Here is a 14,777-nt window from a genome sequence, read left to right on the forward strand (position 1 = left end):
ATCCCTGGCAGCTTCCGCTAAACGGGCTCAGAGCCACGCGGCACGCCCGGGAGGTTTTCTCTGGGCTGGTAACCGCTACTCCCGGACACCAGACCACCGCCTTCCGTACACAAGGGCCCGCATCCCACCCTCCCGGACCTAACAGCCTGGGTCCCCTGGTTCCGGAGCTCCGCTTCCCGGCCCCTAGATTCTGGCATCCCAGCCCTCAGTGTCCAAGACCCAGGAACCCCGGGTCCCCGCCTCCCGGATCTAGGCGTGCGGGATCTGCGCCACCAGAACCTAGTCTCCTGCAGACCTCCGCCATCTGGGGGCACTCAACCTCCTGGAGCCAAGGGCCCCACGTCCCACCCAGAGAAACTCTCGTATTCCCAGCTCCTAGGGCCAAGGAACCCAGGCGCTCCGAACTCCCAGCTTTCAGACATCTGGCACACGGGGCAAAGCAGAGAAGCCTCAGCGCCCAGCCTGGGGAATTTAAACACTCCAGCTTCCAAGAGCCAAGGAACTTCAGTGTTGTGAACTCACAACTCTAAGGAGCCCTCCAAAGTTCCAGTCTCCAGGTGCTGTTACTCAACTCAGTCCGAGGAACGTCGGGTCCTGGGAAGGAGCCCAAGCGCTCCCAGCCAGCTTCCAGGCGCTAAGAAACCCCGGTGCTTCCCATCATGGTGGCCGATCCTCCTCGTGGAGACTCCAAGGGGCTCGCAGCGGCGGAGCCCTCCGCCAACGGGGGCCTGGCGCTGGCCTCCATCGAGGACCAAGGAGCGGCAGCAGGCGGCTACTGCGGTTCCCGGGACCAGGTGCGCCGCTGCCTTCGAGCCAACCTGCTTGTGCTGCTGACAGTGGTGGCCGTGGTGGCCGGCGTGGCGCTGGGGCTGGGGGTGTCGGGGGCCGGGGGTGCGCTGGCGTTGGGCCCCGAGCGCTTGAGCGCCTTCGTCTTCCCGGGCGAGCTGCTGCTGCGTCTGCTGCGGATGATCATCTTGCCGCTGGTGGTGTGCAGCTTGATCGGCGGCGCCGCCAGCCTGGACCCCGGCGCGCTCGGCCGCCTGGGCGCCTGGGCGCTGCTCTTTTTCCTGGTCACCACACTGCTGGCGTCGGCGCTCGGAGTGGGCTTGGCGCTGGCGCTGCAGCCGGGCGTCGCCTCCGCCGCCATCAACGCCTCGGTGGGAGCCGCGGGCAATGCCGAAAATGCCCCCAGCAAGGAGGTGCTCGACTCGTTCCTGGATCTTGCGAGGTCAGATCCCGCTCCCCCGGGAGGTGGGGAAGAGTGTTAGGGAGGGCGGGAGTGGCCACGTGGACAGGACGGGGCTTTGGGGCCCCTAGAGCAGGGACTTTCTTCTAGAGTCTTAGGAAAACTCGACAGGATATTGAGGGGAGCTTCAGCCCTCGGGAATGTGAGTCTAGTCTCCTGGGGAAGGGGATTTCTAAATTTGGGGGCCTGGGTACATAAGTGGGGTCTTATAGAGGGAGAAGAAAGTGATTTGGGGAGACACAGGAGGGTCTGCCTAGGGGAGAAAGACACTGAGGGGAGGGGACCCCAGGAGGAACTTTTGCGGGGGGAATCTTTGCGTGGTCAAGGGCCCCAAGATGGGGCTTCTAGATATAATTTGGGGCCAGGGTCGGAGAGTTTGGGATCCCTGGGTAAGGAGCCCCTGGAGGATCTGAGATCTGAGTAACTCCCACCAGGCCCACTTCCCAGCCCTGGGGCACCCCCACACCACGTGTCACTCGGACAGAACCAGGCTCTGTTTTTGGCCTCCGCTTCCTGCCCATTTCAGCTGGGGTCTGGCCGCTTCCCCTTTATCTTTTAGATCAGCCCTGCCACCCCTGCCTTTCCCTCCCGTTTCCTCCTCTGTCTGGGCCACCCCCTAGCAGGCAAACCAGAAGAGGACCAGTTAGAAAGGGGAGCAGATTCTTTTCCTTCTCCTGGCCTCTGCCCCGCACCCCCAAGAATGGCCTCCCCCACTTTGAGGAGGGCGGGGGGCAGAGGCCCCCATGCGCTTGGCTTTAGGGCTTGCTGATTCAGTGTCTCCAAGTTGGGGACTTCCTGGAAGTTGGGGGAAGGAAATGATGCGTCACGGAACAGGGTTCCCCAGCCTCTGGGGCGTCAGTGCAGGCTGAGATGGGAGACTGGGGCAGGCTTGGTGTCCCGAGTTGAAGCCTGGGAGCACCTTCTGGTGGGGGGAGATTAGCTGGGTCCTGGCCCAGCCTGGGCCTGGGTGGTACAGGCGGACCTTCAGGCAGGCACACCCACTCCGAGGCTGTTTATGAGTACAGGCCTCCCCTGCGTGCCAAAACAGCTGTAGCTCACACTTGGCCGGCCACACAGGCTTATAACCAAATGACACACAGCTGGACACAGGCACGCAGACGCTCAGCTGAGGCTATAACATCTCGACAAACACGTGGCCAGATACCAGCGGTCATACACACACTCACTGTGTACTAAGACCCCTGCAGCACAGCCGTTCAGTGATGCCACCAGCCACGCCAACATCTAAACACAGGCTCAAGAGCACACAATACACACTCACATACACACCTATATGGTCACACACCAATAAACTGCCTTTTTTTTTTTTTTTTGAGACAGTCTCTGTTGCTCAGGCTGGAGTGCAGTGGCGTGATCTTGGCTCATTGCAACCTCTGCCTCCTGGGTTTAAGTGATTCTCATGCCTCAGCCTTCCGAGTAGCTGGGATTAAAGGGGTGTGCCACCACGCATGGATAATTTTTGTGTTTTTAATAGGATGGGTTTTCGCCATGTTGGCCAGGCTGGTCTCGAACCCCTGACCTCAAGTTATCTGCCCACCTCAGCCTCCCAAAGGGCTGGAATTACTGGCGTGAGCCACCGCACCCGGCCAAACTCATTCCTCTACCATGACATTATTTTACTGTACTGTGACGCATGGCTGGCCATCCATGGACACTGTCCCATACTGCTGAACCTTAACCTGCACCCAAACCGTTAACATTTGACAGATTGTATATGGACATATGGCGTTGGCTGTACACCGGTCATTGGTGAGAGGGAGCATGTGGAGTGGTTGGGGCTATGGAGCCAGCTGGCTGGGTTCAAATCCCAACTCTGCCATTTCCCAGCTGGGCAATTTTCTTTACCCTTCTGGGCCTCAGCTTCCTTTTCTATAAAATGGGGTAATAGTGATTATCCCCAAGGCTGTCGTGAGGATGAAATGGGTTAATTTGTGTAAAGCACAGGCCAAAATGCCTGCCTGCCACACGGTAGGAGCTGTAGATGGCTTAGCTGCTATATATATTTTTTGAGAGAGTCTCACTCGGTCCCAGGCTGGAATGCAGTGGCGTGATCTTGGCTCACTGCAGCCTCAACCTCCTCGGGCTCGAGTGATCCTCCCACCTCAGCCTCCAGAGTAGCTGGAACTACAGGCACGCGCCACCACGCCTGGCTAATTTTTGTATTTTTTGTAGAGACACAGTTTCGTCATGTTGCCCAGGCTGGTCTTCAACTCTTGGCTCAAGCGATCTGTCTGCCTTGGCCTCCCAAAGTGCTGGGATTCCAGCAAGAGCCACGGCGCCTTGGCCTTAGCTATTTTCATCTCAAGGCAGCCACTGTCACACAGGAGTAAGAGTAGCCGTGTAAACACAGATGCATATTCACGAGATATGAAGCCGTCCCTTGTCTCCCTCCCTGTCACCGCCCCCCAACACACCCAGATCCTCCCCCATACTCTCAGAGCCGCCGGGCCGGCCCTCCAGGAGGAAGTGGCTGATGCAAGCTGTCCAGGGTATTAAGTTTGCTGCATGGGGTGGAGCTGAGGCCCAGGGCGTCCTGCCCTGGCCTGCCGTGGGAGGCCAGCATTCCTCACCCCGAACCCACAATGCCTCAGGGCTAGCACGCCAGCCTCTTGGGGCTGAAGGAGGCTGACTCCCCACGTCCTGCAAAGGGGTGCAAGCCTAGTTCCAACCCTGCCGGGCTGAGGCATGAATAGGGGCTGCGTTTGGGTGCAGACGGGGCCCCAAAGCTTCCACTCGCTGCCTTAAAACGCCAATCCAGCCTCTCAGACAATGCTGCCCTCCCACTATGGTATCTAATAACCCTCTGTGTGTCTGTCTCTGCAGAAATATCTTCCCTTCCAACCTGGTGTCAGCAGCCTTTCGCTCAGTGAGTCCTCAGGGGTGTCCTGAGGGGATGGGGGTGGACAGGGAGGGATGCCAGCCAGGGGGAGCCCTTGCTACCTGATTTTGGTTAGTGCCTAGAAAAATGCATGTGCAATGAGAATACGGGCTCAGAGCCTCCTGTGAGTTTTAATTCTAGCTATGTGACTCTGGGCAAATGTGTTTACCTCTCTGAGCCTCGGGTTTCTACCTCTGGAAAATGGGGGTATTGATCATCCTGCCTCATGGGGTTGCCAGCAGATGAAATGAGATCACATTGAAAGGATGTGGAAGGGCAGGCTTTGAGCGTTGTTAGCTTGGCATGGGGTTGGGAGGCCCTGGTAACGATGGACACTGACTCTTCCCAACCCCACCTGCAGTACTCTACCACCTATGAAGAGAGGAATATCACCGGAACCAGGGTGAAGGTGAGAGCAGTGGGAGGCAGTGGGGGGCTCTACCTCTTTGCCCATTGCTGTAATTTTTTGGTTTTATTTCTGCCTCAGTCTTTGCTGTGGAATTTGATTGACACTCTGCAGTCCTTCCCCAATTTCTGTCTTTTCTGCCTTCTGGATAGGTCTCTACTTTGTCCCCTCTTTTCCCGCCCCAGGCGTCCAGGCTCTTCCTTTCTCCCTTTATCCCTCACTCCCCAACCCCATTCCATGCTGCCCTCTCCCTGCCCCCTTCCATCCACCCTCAACCTGCTCAAACTGGCAGCCAGCCAGAGGTTTTTGTTGTTGTTTTTCTGAGACAAGGTCTCTCTCCATCATTCAGACTGGAGTACGGTGGCACGATCACAGCTCACTGCAGTCTCGACCTCCTGGGCTCGAGTGATCCTTCTCACCTCAGCCTTCCCAGTAGCTGCGACTATAACACACCTGGCTAATTTCCGTATCTTTTATAGAGACTGAGTTTTGCCATGTTGCCCAGGCTGGTCTTGCACTCTTGGGCTCACGTGATCTGCCCACCTCGGCTGCCTTGCGAAGTGCTGGGATTACAGGTGCAAGGCACTGCTTCTGGCCCCGAGGATCTTTTCTTTTCTTTCTTTCTTTTTTTTTTTTTTTAAGACAGAATTTTGTACTTGTTGTCCAGGCTGGAATGCAATGGCGCGATCTTGGTTCACTGCAACCTCCGCCTCCCTGGTTCAAGTGATTATTCTCCTGCTTCAGCCTCCTGAGTAGCTGGGATTACAGGCATGTGCCACCATGCCCGGCTAATTTTGTATTTTTAGTAGAGGTGGGGTTTCTCCATGTTGGTCAGGGTGGTCTCGAACTCCCCACCTCAGGTGATCCGCCCGTCTCAGCCTCCGAAAATGCTGTGATTATAGGCGTGAGCTACTGTGCTCTGCCCGAGGATCTTTTCTGCCCGAGGATCTTTTCAAAACACAAATGTGACCCTATCTCTGCAGTACCCAGAGCCCTGCCATGTGCCTCAGTGCCTAGAAAGTCCAGTCTCCTTGCTACAGTCTATGACCAAGGGGTCCCTGTGAGGTCAAACCCCTGCCAGCCCACCTGGCTGCCCATCCTTAACTAGTGACCCTGCCCAGATCATTCTACTCCAGCCACAGTGGATTATGGCTCTTCTTTGAATGCCCAAGTTGCACTCATTTCTAGGCTGTTGCACATTCTGCTTCCTCTCTGTAGATCCTTCTACCACCCTTCTTTACCTGGTTTACTCCTCTTGTCCTCCAGGTCTCAGCTCAGATGCTCCTTCCTCCAGGAAGTCCCCCCAACTGCCCCCTACTCCCCAAGCTGGCACTGCCCTCTCTTGGTTCCCACACTCCCCTGGGCTCCCTTATTCCAGACCCACCTACTCTGGGCCATCCCTGACGACTAATACATTTACCCTGGACCTGGACTGGGAGCCTTGGGAGGAAGGGGTCTGAGGGCTGCCTTGTCTCTGCTGGGTCCCAGTGGTGCCCAGGACAGGCCCTCAGTGACTGTGCAGGTAGACTGAGTGTCCCTTCCACCCTGATCTGTTCCTTGCCCACAGGTGCCCGTGGGGCAGGAGGTGGAGGGGATGAACATCCTGGGCTTGGTAGTGTTTGCCATCATCTTTGGTGTGGCGCTGCGGAAGCTGGGGCCTGAGGGGGAGCTGCTTATCCGCTTCTTCAACTCCTTCAATGAGGCCACCATGGTTCTGGTCTCCTGGATCATGTGGTAGGTGGTGGGAGAGGAGGCTGGGGGTGGGTGGGGTTGGAAGGTCGGTCTGCTGCCAGAGGCAGGTGTGGGGCATTCTGTTTGGGGTGGGGCACCCTCTATTCACTCTTTGGAGCCAGATGACCTGCATTTAAATCCAGCATTGACCATTCCCTGTCTATGTGATTTTAGGCAAGTGATTTTCCCTCTCTGCTTCAGTTTCCTCATCTATAAAATGGGAACAGCACTTTGGGAGGCTGAGGTGGGTGGATCACTTGAGGTCAGGAGTTCAAAACCATCCTGGCCAACATGGTGAAACCCCGTCTCTACTAAAAATACAAAAAAATTAGCCAGGCGTGGGGACACACATCTGTAATCCTAGTTACTCGGGAGCCTGAGGTACGAGAATCACTTAAGGCTGGGAGGCAGAAGTTGCAGTGAGCGGAGATCGTGCCACTGCCTGGGCGACAGAGGGAAACTCTGTCTCAAGAAGAAAAAAAAAGAAAGTTAATACGGTACACGGAAGGTCTTAGGACAGTGCCTGGCTTATTGCGTGCCTACAGTAAATCCTAATAGCTAATATTTATTGGGCATTTTGCTTGTATAACTTCTGGATACTTCCCACTGGCCAGAACTTGGGTATCTAGCCTCCCCTCTCTGCACAAGTGGCTGGGAAAATATACCTTTCTTCTGTGACTTACAAGAAGGGACTGGGGAGATAACTAGTCAGCGATGATTGATGGGAGATCGATGATCGAGTAGTCTAGGGAAGTGATATTGGGAGGCTTTTTTTTTTTTTTTTTGAGACGGAGTCTTGCTGTGTCCCCCAGGTTGGAGTGCAGTGGCACGATCTGGCTCACTGCAAGCTCCGCCTTCTGGGTTCACGCCATTCTCCTGCCTCAGCTTCCCGAGTAGCTGGGACTACAGGTGCCCGCCAACACGCCTGGCTAATTTTTTGTATTTTTAGTAGAAACGGGGTTTCACCGTGTTAGCCAGGATGGTCTCGATCTCCTGACCTCGTGATCCGCCCACCTCGGCCTCCCAAAGTGCTGGGATTACAGGCGTGAGCCACCGCGCCTGGCTTGATTTTTTTTTTTTTTGAGATGGAGTTTCGCTCTTGTTGCCCAGGCTGGAGTGCAATAACGCGATCTCGGCTCACCACAAACTCCGCCTCCCGAGTTCAGGCGATTCTCCTGCCTCAGCCTCCCGAGTAGCTGGGATTACAGGCATGCGCCACCATGCCCGGCTAATTTTGTATTTTTAGTAGAGACGGGGTTTCTCCATGTTAGTCAGGCTGGTCTCGAACTCCCGACCTCAGGTGATCTGCCCACTTCAGCCTCTCAAAGTGTTGGGATTACAGGCGTGAGCCACGGCGCCCGGCCTTGGGAGTCCTCTTTACTCCCTGGGATCTTCACAGCAGGAGAGGGTGATGATAACCCCACCTGAAGTTTATAGATCACTTATTGTCTGTAAAAAGCTTTAACTTCTTTCAACTGGCATTTCATTGCATCCTCCCAGCATTCCTGTGGGAATCTATTGGGTGTTGTGTAATCTGCAATCTGACTCCTAGGACCTCCCTCTGAGGGTTGTTGGGAAGATTCAACATCGTGTTCAAGGGCAGAGCACATTGAAAATGCTTCATACCTAGGAGTTGTTAAGACACAGGCCATGGCCTTTCTAAAATTTGCATTTATTTTATTTATTTAGAGACAGAGTCTTGGTCTGTCGCCCAGGCTGGAGGTGCAATGGCACAGTCTCGGCTCACTGCAATGTCTGCCTCCCATGTTCAAGTGATTCTCCTGCCTCAGCCTCCTGAGCAGCTGGGACCACAGGCACTCACCATCACACCCAGCTAATTTTTGTATTTTTAGTAGAGTGGAGACAGGCTTTTGCCACGTTGGCCAGGCTGGTCTCAAACTTCTGACCTCAAGTGATCCGCCTTCTTTGGCCTCCCAAAGCGCTGGGATTACAGGCGTGAGCCACTGCTCCTGGCCTTCAAATTTTTATTTTAAAAATATGTTTTTTGGTTGGTTTTGGTACCTCACACCTGTAATCCCAGCACTCTGGGAGGCTGAGGTGGGAGGATTGCTTGAGGCCAGCAGTTAGAGACTAGCCTGGCCAACATGGTGAAAAACCCTCTCTACAAAAAAATACAAATATTAGCTGGGAATGGTGGTGTACACCTTTAATCCTAGCTACTACTCAGGAGGCTAAGGCATGAAAATTGCTTGAACCTGGGAGGCAAAGGTTGCAATGAGCCAAGATTGCACCACTGCAATCCAGCCTGGGCAACAGTGCGAGACAGTCTAAATAATAATAATAATAGTAATTTTAAAAAACGCTTTTTTGAGCTAGGATCTCGCTCTGTCACCTAGGTTGGAGTGCAGTGTGGCATGATCACAGCTCACTGCAGCCCTGACCTGGGTTCAGGTGATCCTCCCATCTCAGCCTCCTAAGTGGCTGGGACTACAGACCCCAGCCACAAAGCCTAGCTAATTTTTTTTTGTTGTTGTTGTTTAAGAAACTGGGTGGCCGGGTGCAGTGGCTCATGCCTATAATCCCAGCACTTTGGGAGGCCGAGGTGGGCAGATCATGAGGTCAGGAGATCGAGACTATCCTGGCTAACATGGAAAATCCCTGTCTCCACTAAAAATACAAAAAATTAGCTGGGTGTGGTAGCACGCGCCTATAGTCCCAGCTACTTGGGAGGCTGAGGCAGGAGAATCGCTTGAACGCGGGAGGCAGAGGGTGCAGTGAGCTGAGATCATGCCACTGCACTCCAGCCTGGGCGACAGAGCGAGACTCTGTCTCAAAAAAAAAAAAGAGAGAGAGCGACATGTTGCCCAGGCTGGTCTTGAACTCCTGGGCTCAAGCAATCTGTCTGCCTCCACCTCCCTACATGCTGGGATTACAGGCATGAGCCACCGTGCCTGGCCTATTTTTATTTTTTGTAGAGACTGGGTCTCGCTGTGTTGCCCAAGCTGGTCTCGAGAACTCCTGGCCTCAAGTAATCCTCCTGCTTTCGCCTCCTAAAGTGCTGGGATTATAGGCATGAGCCCGGCCTCTTCATCTTTCATCATCTGCAGAGAGCGTGTTGGCTCAAGTCATGCTAGCTGCCATAGCAAACCAACCCAGGAAGTGTGAATGGCGCACACTGATGTACATTTCTTTCTGGCTCACATGTGAAGTCCAAATCTGGTGACTGCTTCATGTGGTGATGGAAGCACTGGGACTTTTTTTTTTTTTTTTTGAGATGGAGTTTCACTCTTGTTGCCCAGGCTGGAGTGCAACGGCATGATCTCGGCTCACAGCAACCTGCGCCTCCCTGGTTCAAGCGATTCTCCTGCCTGAGCCTCCCAAGTAGCTGGGATTGCAGGCATGAGCCACCACGTCTGGCTAATTTTGTATTTTTAGTAGAGACGGGGTTTCTCCATGTTGGTCAGGCTGGTCTCAAACTCCCGACCTCAGGTGATCTGCCTGCCTCAGCCTCCCAAAGTGCTGGGATTACAGGCGTGAGCCACTGCGCCCAGCCTGCACGGAGACTTTTATCTCCAGGCTGCTCTACCTTTGAGGGGAAAGAGAGCATGAGGTTGGCACGGGGGCTTCGGGGCCAGGCCTGGGAGTGGTGCCCATGCTGAAGCACACATTGCTGGGGCTTCTCCTGACCTCAGGAAGGCGGGAAGATGTGGGCAGGGTGCTGAGCCTCACACCTGGCCACTGGGCCCGTGGAAGACGCAACAAGCTGTCTCCTGTGTTACTGATCAGGTACGCCCCTGTGGGCATCATGTTCCTGGTGGCCGGCAAGATCGTGGAGATGGAGGACGTGGGTTTACTCTTTGCCCGCCTTGGCAAGTACATTCTGTGCTGCCTGCTGGGCCACGCCATCCACGGGCTCCTGGTACTGCCCCTCATCTACTTCCTCTTCACCCGCAAAAACCCCTACCGCTTCCTGTGGGGCATCGTGACACCTCTGGCCACTGCCTTTGGGACCTCTTCCAGGTACGGCCTTGGGGTGGGCTAGGGTGGGATATTTAATCTGCTAAGCGGCATGGAGTGGATGAAATATTCTGTGCCTGGGACATTGTATCTGGGTACAGGGGCCATACTTCAGGAGATTCTCATGAGGTCCTGGATTTATCCCCGCCCTTAAAAAGATAGGAAATGATTGCCCTAGAGATTTATTTTCCTCTTTCTTACACTGCCTCCCCATGGCCCTGGGGGCACTCTTTTTTTTTGTTTTGTTTTAAACAATGGGGTCTTGCTCTGTTGCCCAGGCTGGAGTGTAGTGGTGTGATCTCAGCTCACTGCAACCTCTGCCTGCTGGGTTCAAGTGATTCTCTGCCTCAGCCTCCCGAGTAGCTGGGACTACAAGTGTCCACCACCATACCCAGCTAATTTTTGTGTTTTTAGTAGAGACGGGGTTTCGCCATGTTGGCCGGGCTGGTCTCAAACTCCTGGCCTCAAGTGATCTGCCCGCCTCGGCCTCCAAAAGTGCTGGGATTACAGGTGTGAGCCGCCATGCCCGGCCCCTGGGGGGCTCTTACGTTCTGCCCTGATTCAACCTCAGAACTCCTTCCACCGTCTCTCCTGGGCATTTCATTCGTTCCTGCTGACCCTGGGCCTGTCCCCTTCCAAGACAATAGTAATTCTTAGTGTATTATTGGTGAGAGTCAGCAGGACCCAGACATTAGAATTTAGGTGTGAATTGTGTGGGTGTTGTGGGAGGTAGTAGTCTATACTCTCCCAGGGGTTCCAGGACTCATAGATTTTGTAATCCTCGTATTGAGTTCCCTAGTGGTGCCTGCTTGTGGGAAAAGAGCTTAGATATAGCAAGTGAGGGCTGGGGGTGGAGTCTGGACATGGTAGGAGAGAAAGGGGGTCTAGGTTAGATGCAGGGGCCTTGGACCAAGGGACAGGCTGGGGAGGTGGGTGGGACTTCGGCTGGGCAGGTGGTATGGGCGGGACCTGGGTGGGCGGGGCTTTGGCTGGGCAGGTGGTGTGGGTGGGCCCTGGGTGGGCGGGGCTTCAGCTGGGTGGGTGGCTCGGGTCAGACTTGGAGGGTGGGCAGTCTTTTGCTGGTTGGGTGACAGGGCTTTGCTTAGGCAGGCTCTAGTGGGGATCCACTAGGTGGGGTGGGTGGGGCTTTGGCTGGTTGGGGTGGGGTAGGCGGGGCCTCACCTGGGCTGGACCTGGAGGGTGGGCGGAGCCCCGGTCAGCAGGTTAACCTAACTCAGCTCTCCCATCCCTTGCAGTTCCGCCACGCTGCCGCTGATGATGAAGTGCGTGGAGGAGAATAATGGCGTGGCCAAGCACATCAGCCGTTTCATCCTGCCCATCGGCGCCACTGTCAACATGGACGGTGCCGCGCTCTTCCAGTGCGTGGCCGCAGTGTTCATTGCACAGCTCAGCCAGCAGTCCCTGGACTTCGTAAAGATCATCACCATCCTGTGAGTGTCAGGGGGCTGCGGATGGGACCCCCGGACCCCTGTTGACCCCCATCTTCTCCCACAAGAGAGGCATCTGCCTAACCTCCCACCTTCTCCCTCAGGGTCACGGCCACAGCGTCCAGCGTAGGGGCAGCGGGCATCCCTGCTGGAGGTGTCCTCACTCTGGCCATCATCCTCGAAGCAGTCAACCTCCCGGTCGACCATATCTCCTTGATCCTGGCTGTGGACTGGCTAGTGTGAGTGTAGGTCTGGAGACTGGGGCAGGGGCCAGGGGTACCCCTGGTAAAGAGGATGAGTGAGTGAGAGTCCTTAGAGCCTCTGGACAGAAGAGGAAGAGAAGAAGGAAGGAATTCTGGAGAAAATGGGGGGAACCCTGAGCATTCCCGAGGGCAAGGAATGGCATCTTTGTGGCTCTAAGAGGGACGTCAGAAAAGTAGGGCGTCTGTGTGGTGAATACAGCAGACTCTTCAGCCAGACTGCTCAGGTTCACATCCCAGCTCCAACATTCACTGTTATGACCTCAGGAAGTGCTTAATCTCCCCGCGTCTCAGTTTCTCCATCTGTAAAACGGGGAGAAGAACAGTCTCTCCCTAAGGATTAGATACAGACACACCTCCCTTAGAGCAGCCCCCAGTAAGCAGTAATTGCTACATAATTATTTGCTATCATGATTAAGCTATTAAGAGTATAAAGATTGGAAAGCAGCCAGGCACGGTGGCTCATGCCTGTAATGCCAACATTTTGGGAGGCCCAGGCGGGTGGATTATTTGAGTTTAGGAGTTTGAGACCAGCCTGACCAACATGGTGAAACCCCGTCTCCACTAAAAATACAAAAAAATTAGGCGGGTATGGTGGTGTATGCCTATCCAGTGATCTCACCTACTCAGGAGGCTGAGGCAGGAGAATCGCTTGAACCCGGGAGGTGGAGGTTGCAGTGAGCCGAGATTGTGCCACTGCACTCCAGCCTGGGCAACAGAGTGAGATCCTGTCTCAAACAAACAAACAAACAAACAAAATTCTGGAATTAATTATTGGCAATGGTTGCACAAGTCTGAATATACTAAAAAACACCAAGATGGACACTTTTAAAAGGTTAATTTTATGGTAGGTGAATTATACTTTAATTTTTTTTCGAGACACAGTCTCGCTCTGTGGCCCAGGCTGGAGTGTAGTGATGTGATCATGGTTGTGATCACTGCAGCCTCCACCTCCCAGGTTCAAGCGATCCTCCTGCCTCAGCCTCCTGAGTAGCTGGGACTATAGGTGTGCACTACCATGCCTGGCTAGTTTTTTTTTTTTTTATAGAGCGAGAGATGGGATCTCACTATGTTGCCCAGGCTGACTCCAACTCTTAATTTTTACTTTTTAGATTCCAGGGGGAAAGAGGCAGGAGGCTTAGGCCTTGGCCCTCTCCTTCCCTCTCACCCTCTCCCCTCCCACTTACTTTGCCGTCATTTCTACCCCTTTAGCGACCGGTCCTGTACCGTCCTCAATGTAGAAGGTGATGCTCTGGGGGCAGGACTCCTCCAAAATTACGTGGACCGTACGGAGTCGAGAAGCACGGAGCCTGAGTTGATACAAGTGAAGAGTGAGCTGCCCCTGGATCCGCTGCCAGTCCCCACTGAGGAAGGAAACCCCCTCCTCAAACACTATCGGGGGCCCGCAGGGGATGCCACGGCCGCCTCTGAGAAGGAATCAGTCATGTAAACCCCGGGAGGGACCTTCCCTGCCCTGCTGGGGGCGCTCATTGGACACTGGATTATGAGGAATGGATAAATGGATGAGCTAGGGCTCTGGGGGTCGGCCTGCACACTCTGGGGAGCCAGGGGCCCCAGCCCCCTCCTGGACAGGAGATCTGGGATGCCTGGCTGCTGGAGTACATGTGCTCATGAGGGTTACTCCTCAAAACCCCCAGTTCTCACTCATGTCCCCAACTCAAGGCTAGAAAACAGCAAGATGGAGAAATAATGTCCTGCTGCGTCCCCACCGTGGCCTGCCTGGCCTCCCCTGTCTCGGGGAGCAGGTCACAGGTCACCATGGGGAATGCTAGCCCCCACTGGGGGGATGTTGCAACACCATGCTGGTTATTTTGGTGGCTGTAGTTGTGGGGGGATGTGTGTGTGCACGTGTGTGTGTGTGTTCTGTGACTTCCTGTCCCCATAGTACGTCCCACCCTGTCCCCAGATCCCCTATTCCCTCCACAATAACAGAAACACTTCCAGGGACTCTGGGGAGAGGCTGAGGACAAATACCTGCTGTCACTCCAGAGGACATTTTTTTAGCAATAAAATTGAGAGTCAACTATTTAATCAGGTATTCTTGAGAATTTGACTTAAAGCACTGGCCACTAAAATGACAGTATCTGCTCATCAAGAAACACCACTGAGCTGGGCGTGGGGGCTCACACCTGTAATCCCAGCACTTTGAGATAGCTCCAGGCCAGGAGTTCAAGACCAGCCTGAGCAACACAGTGAGACGTCGTCTCTCCAAAAAAATACCAAAATTAAGGCCGAGCACGGTGGCTCACGCCTGTAATCCCAGCACTTTGGGAGGCTGAGGCGGGCGGATCACGAGGTCAGGAGTTCAAGATCAGCCTGGCCAACATGGTGAAACCCTGTCTCTACTAAAAATACAAAAATTAGCCGGACATGGTGGTGGGCGCCTGTAGTCCCAGCTACTCAGGAGGCTGAGGTAGGAGAATTGCTTGAACCCGGGAGGCAGAGGTTGCAGTGAGCCAAGATCACGCCACTGCACTCCAGCCCGGGTGAAAGAGCAAAACTCCGTCTCAAAAACAACAGCAAAAAATTAGGCAGGTGCAGTGGTGTACACCTCTAGTCCCAGCTACTCAGAAGGCTGAGGTGGGGAGGATACCTTGAGCCCAGGAGTTCAAGGATGCAGTGACCCATGATCGTGCCACTGCACTCCAGCCTGGGCAACAAACAGAGTGAGACCCTGTTGCTTTTTTTTTTTGAAACGGAGTCTGGCTCTGTTGTCTGGGCTGGAGTGCAGTGCAGTGGCACCATCTTGGCTCACTGCAACCTCTGCCTGCCAGGTTCAAGCGATTCT

The 14,777-nt window shown here is 54.5% G+C and overlaps 1 protein-coding gene across 2 annotated transcripts; it reads left to right on the plus strand.

Moving 5' to 3' along the window:
• Positions 1–14,020, plus strand: SLC1A5 (solute carrier family 1 member 5). Of its 2 annotated transcripts, XM_055236026.2 has the most exons (8): positions 1–1,228; positions 4,091–4,133; positions 4,507–4,554; positions 6,119–6,285; positions 10,030–10,263; positions 11,517–11,711; positions 11,813–11,947; positions 13,181–14,020. In XM_055236026.2, the coding sequence occupies exons 1-8, from the start codon at positions 660–662 to the stop codon at positions 13,416–13,418; spliced, it is 1,629 nt and encodes a 542-aa protein (XP_055092001.1). In that variant the 5' UTR covers positions 1–659; the 3' UTR covers positions 13,419–14,020. The 2 variants fall into 2 exon arrangements, with proteins under 2 accessions (XP_055092001.1, XP_063471922.1); XM_063615852.1 differs by lacking the exon at positions 10,030–10,263 and having other exon boundaries at positions 22–1,228.
• Positions 14,021–14,777: the final 757 nt, after the last annotated feature.

This window comes from Symphalangus syndactylus, chromosome 13 (assembly GCF_028878055.3).
Source record: "Symphalangus syndactylus isolate Jambi chromosome 13, NHGRI_mSymSyn1-v2.1_pri, whole genome shotgun sequence".
In the NCBI taxonomy this organism is placed as follows: Eukaryota; Metazoa; Chordata; class Mammalia; order Primates; family Hylobatidae; genus Symphalangus; species Symphalangus syndactylus.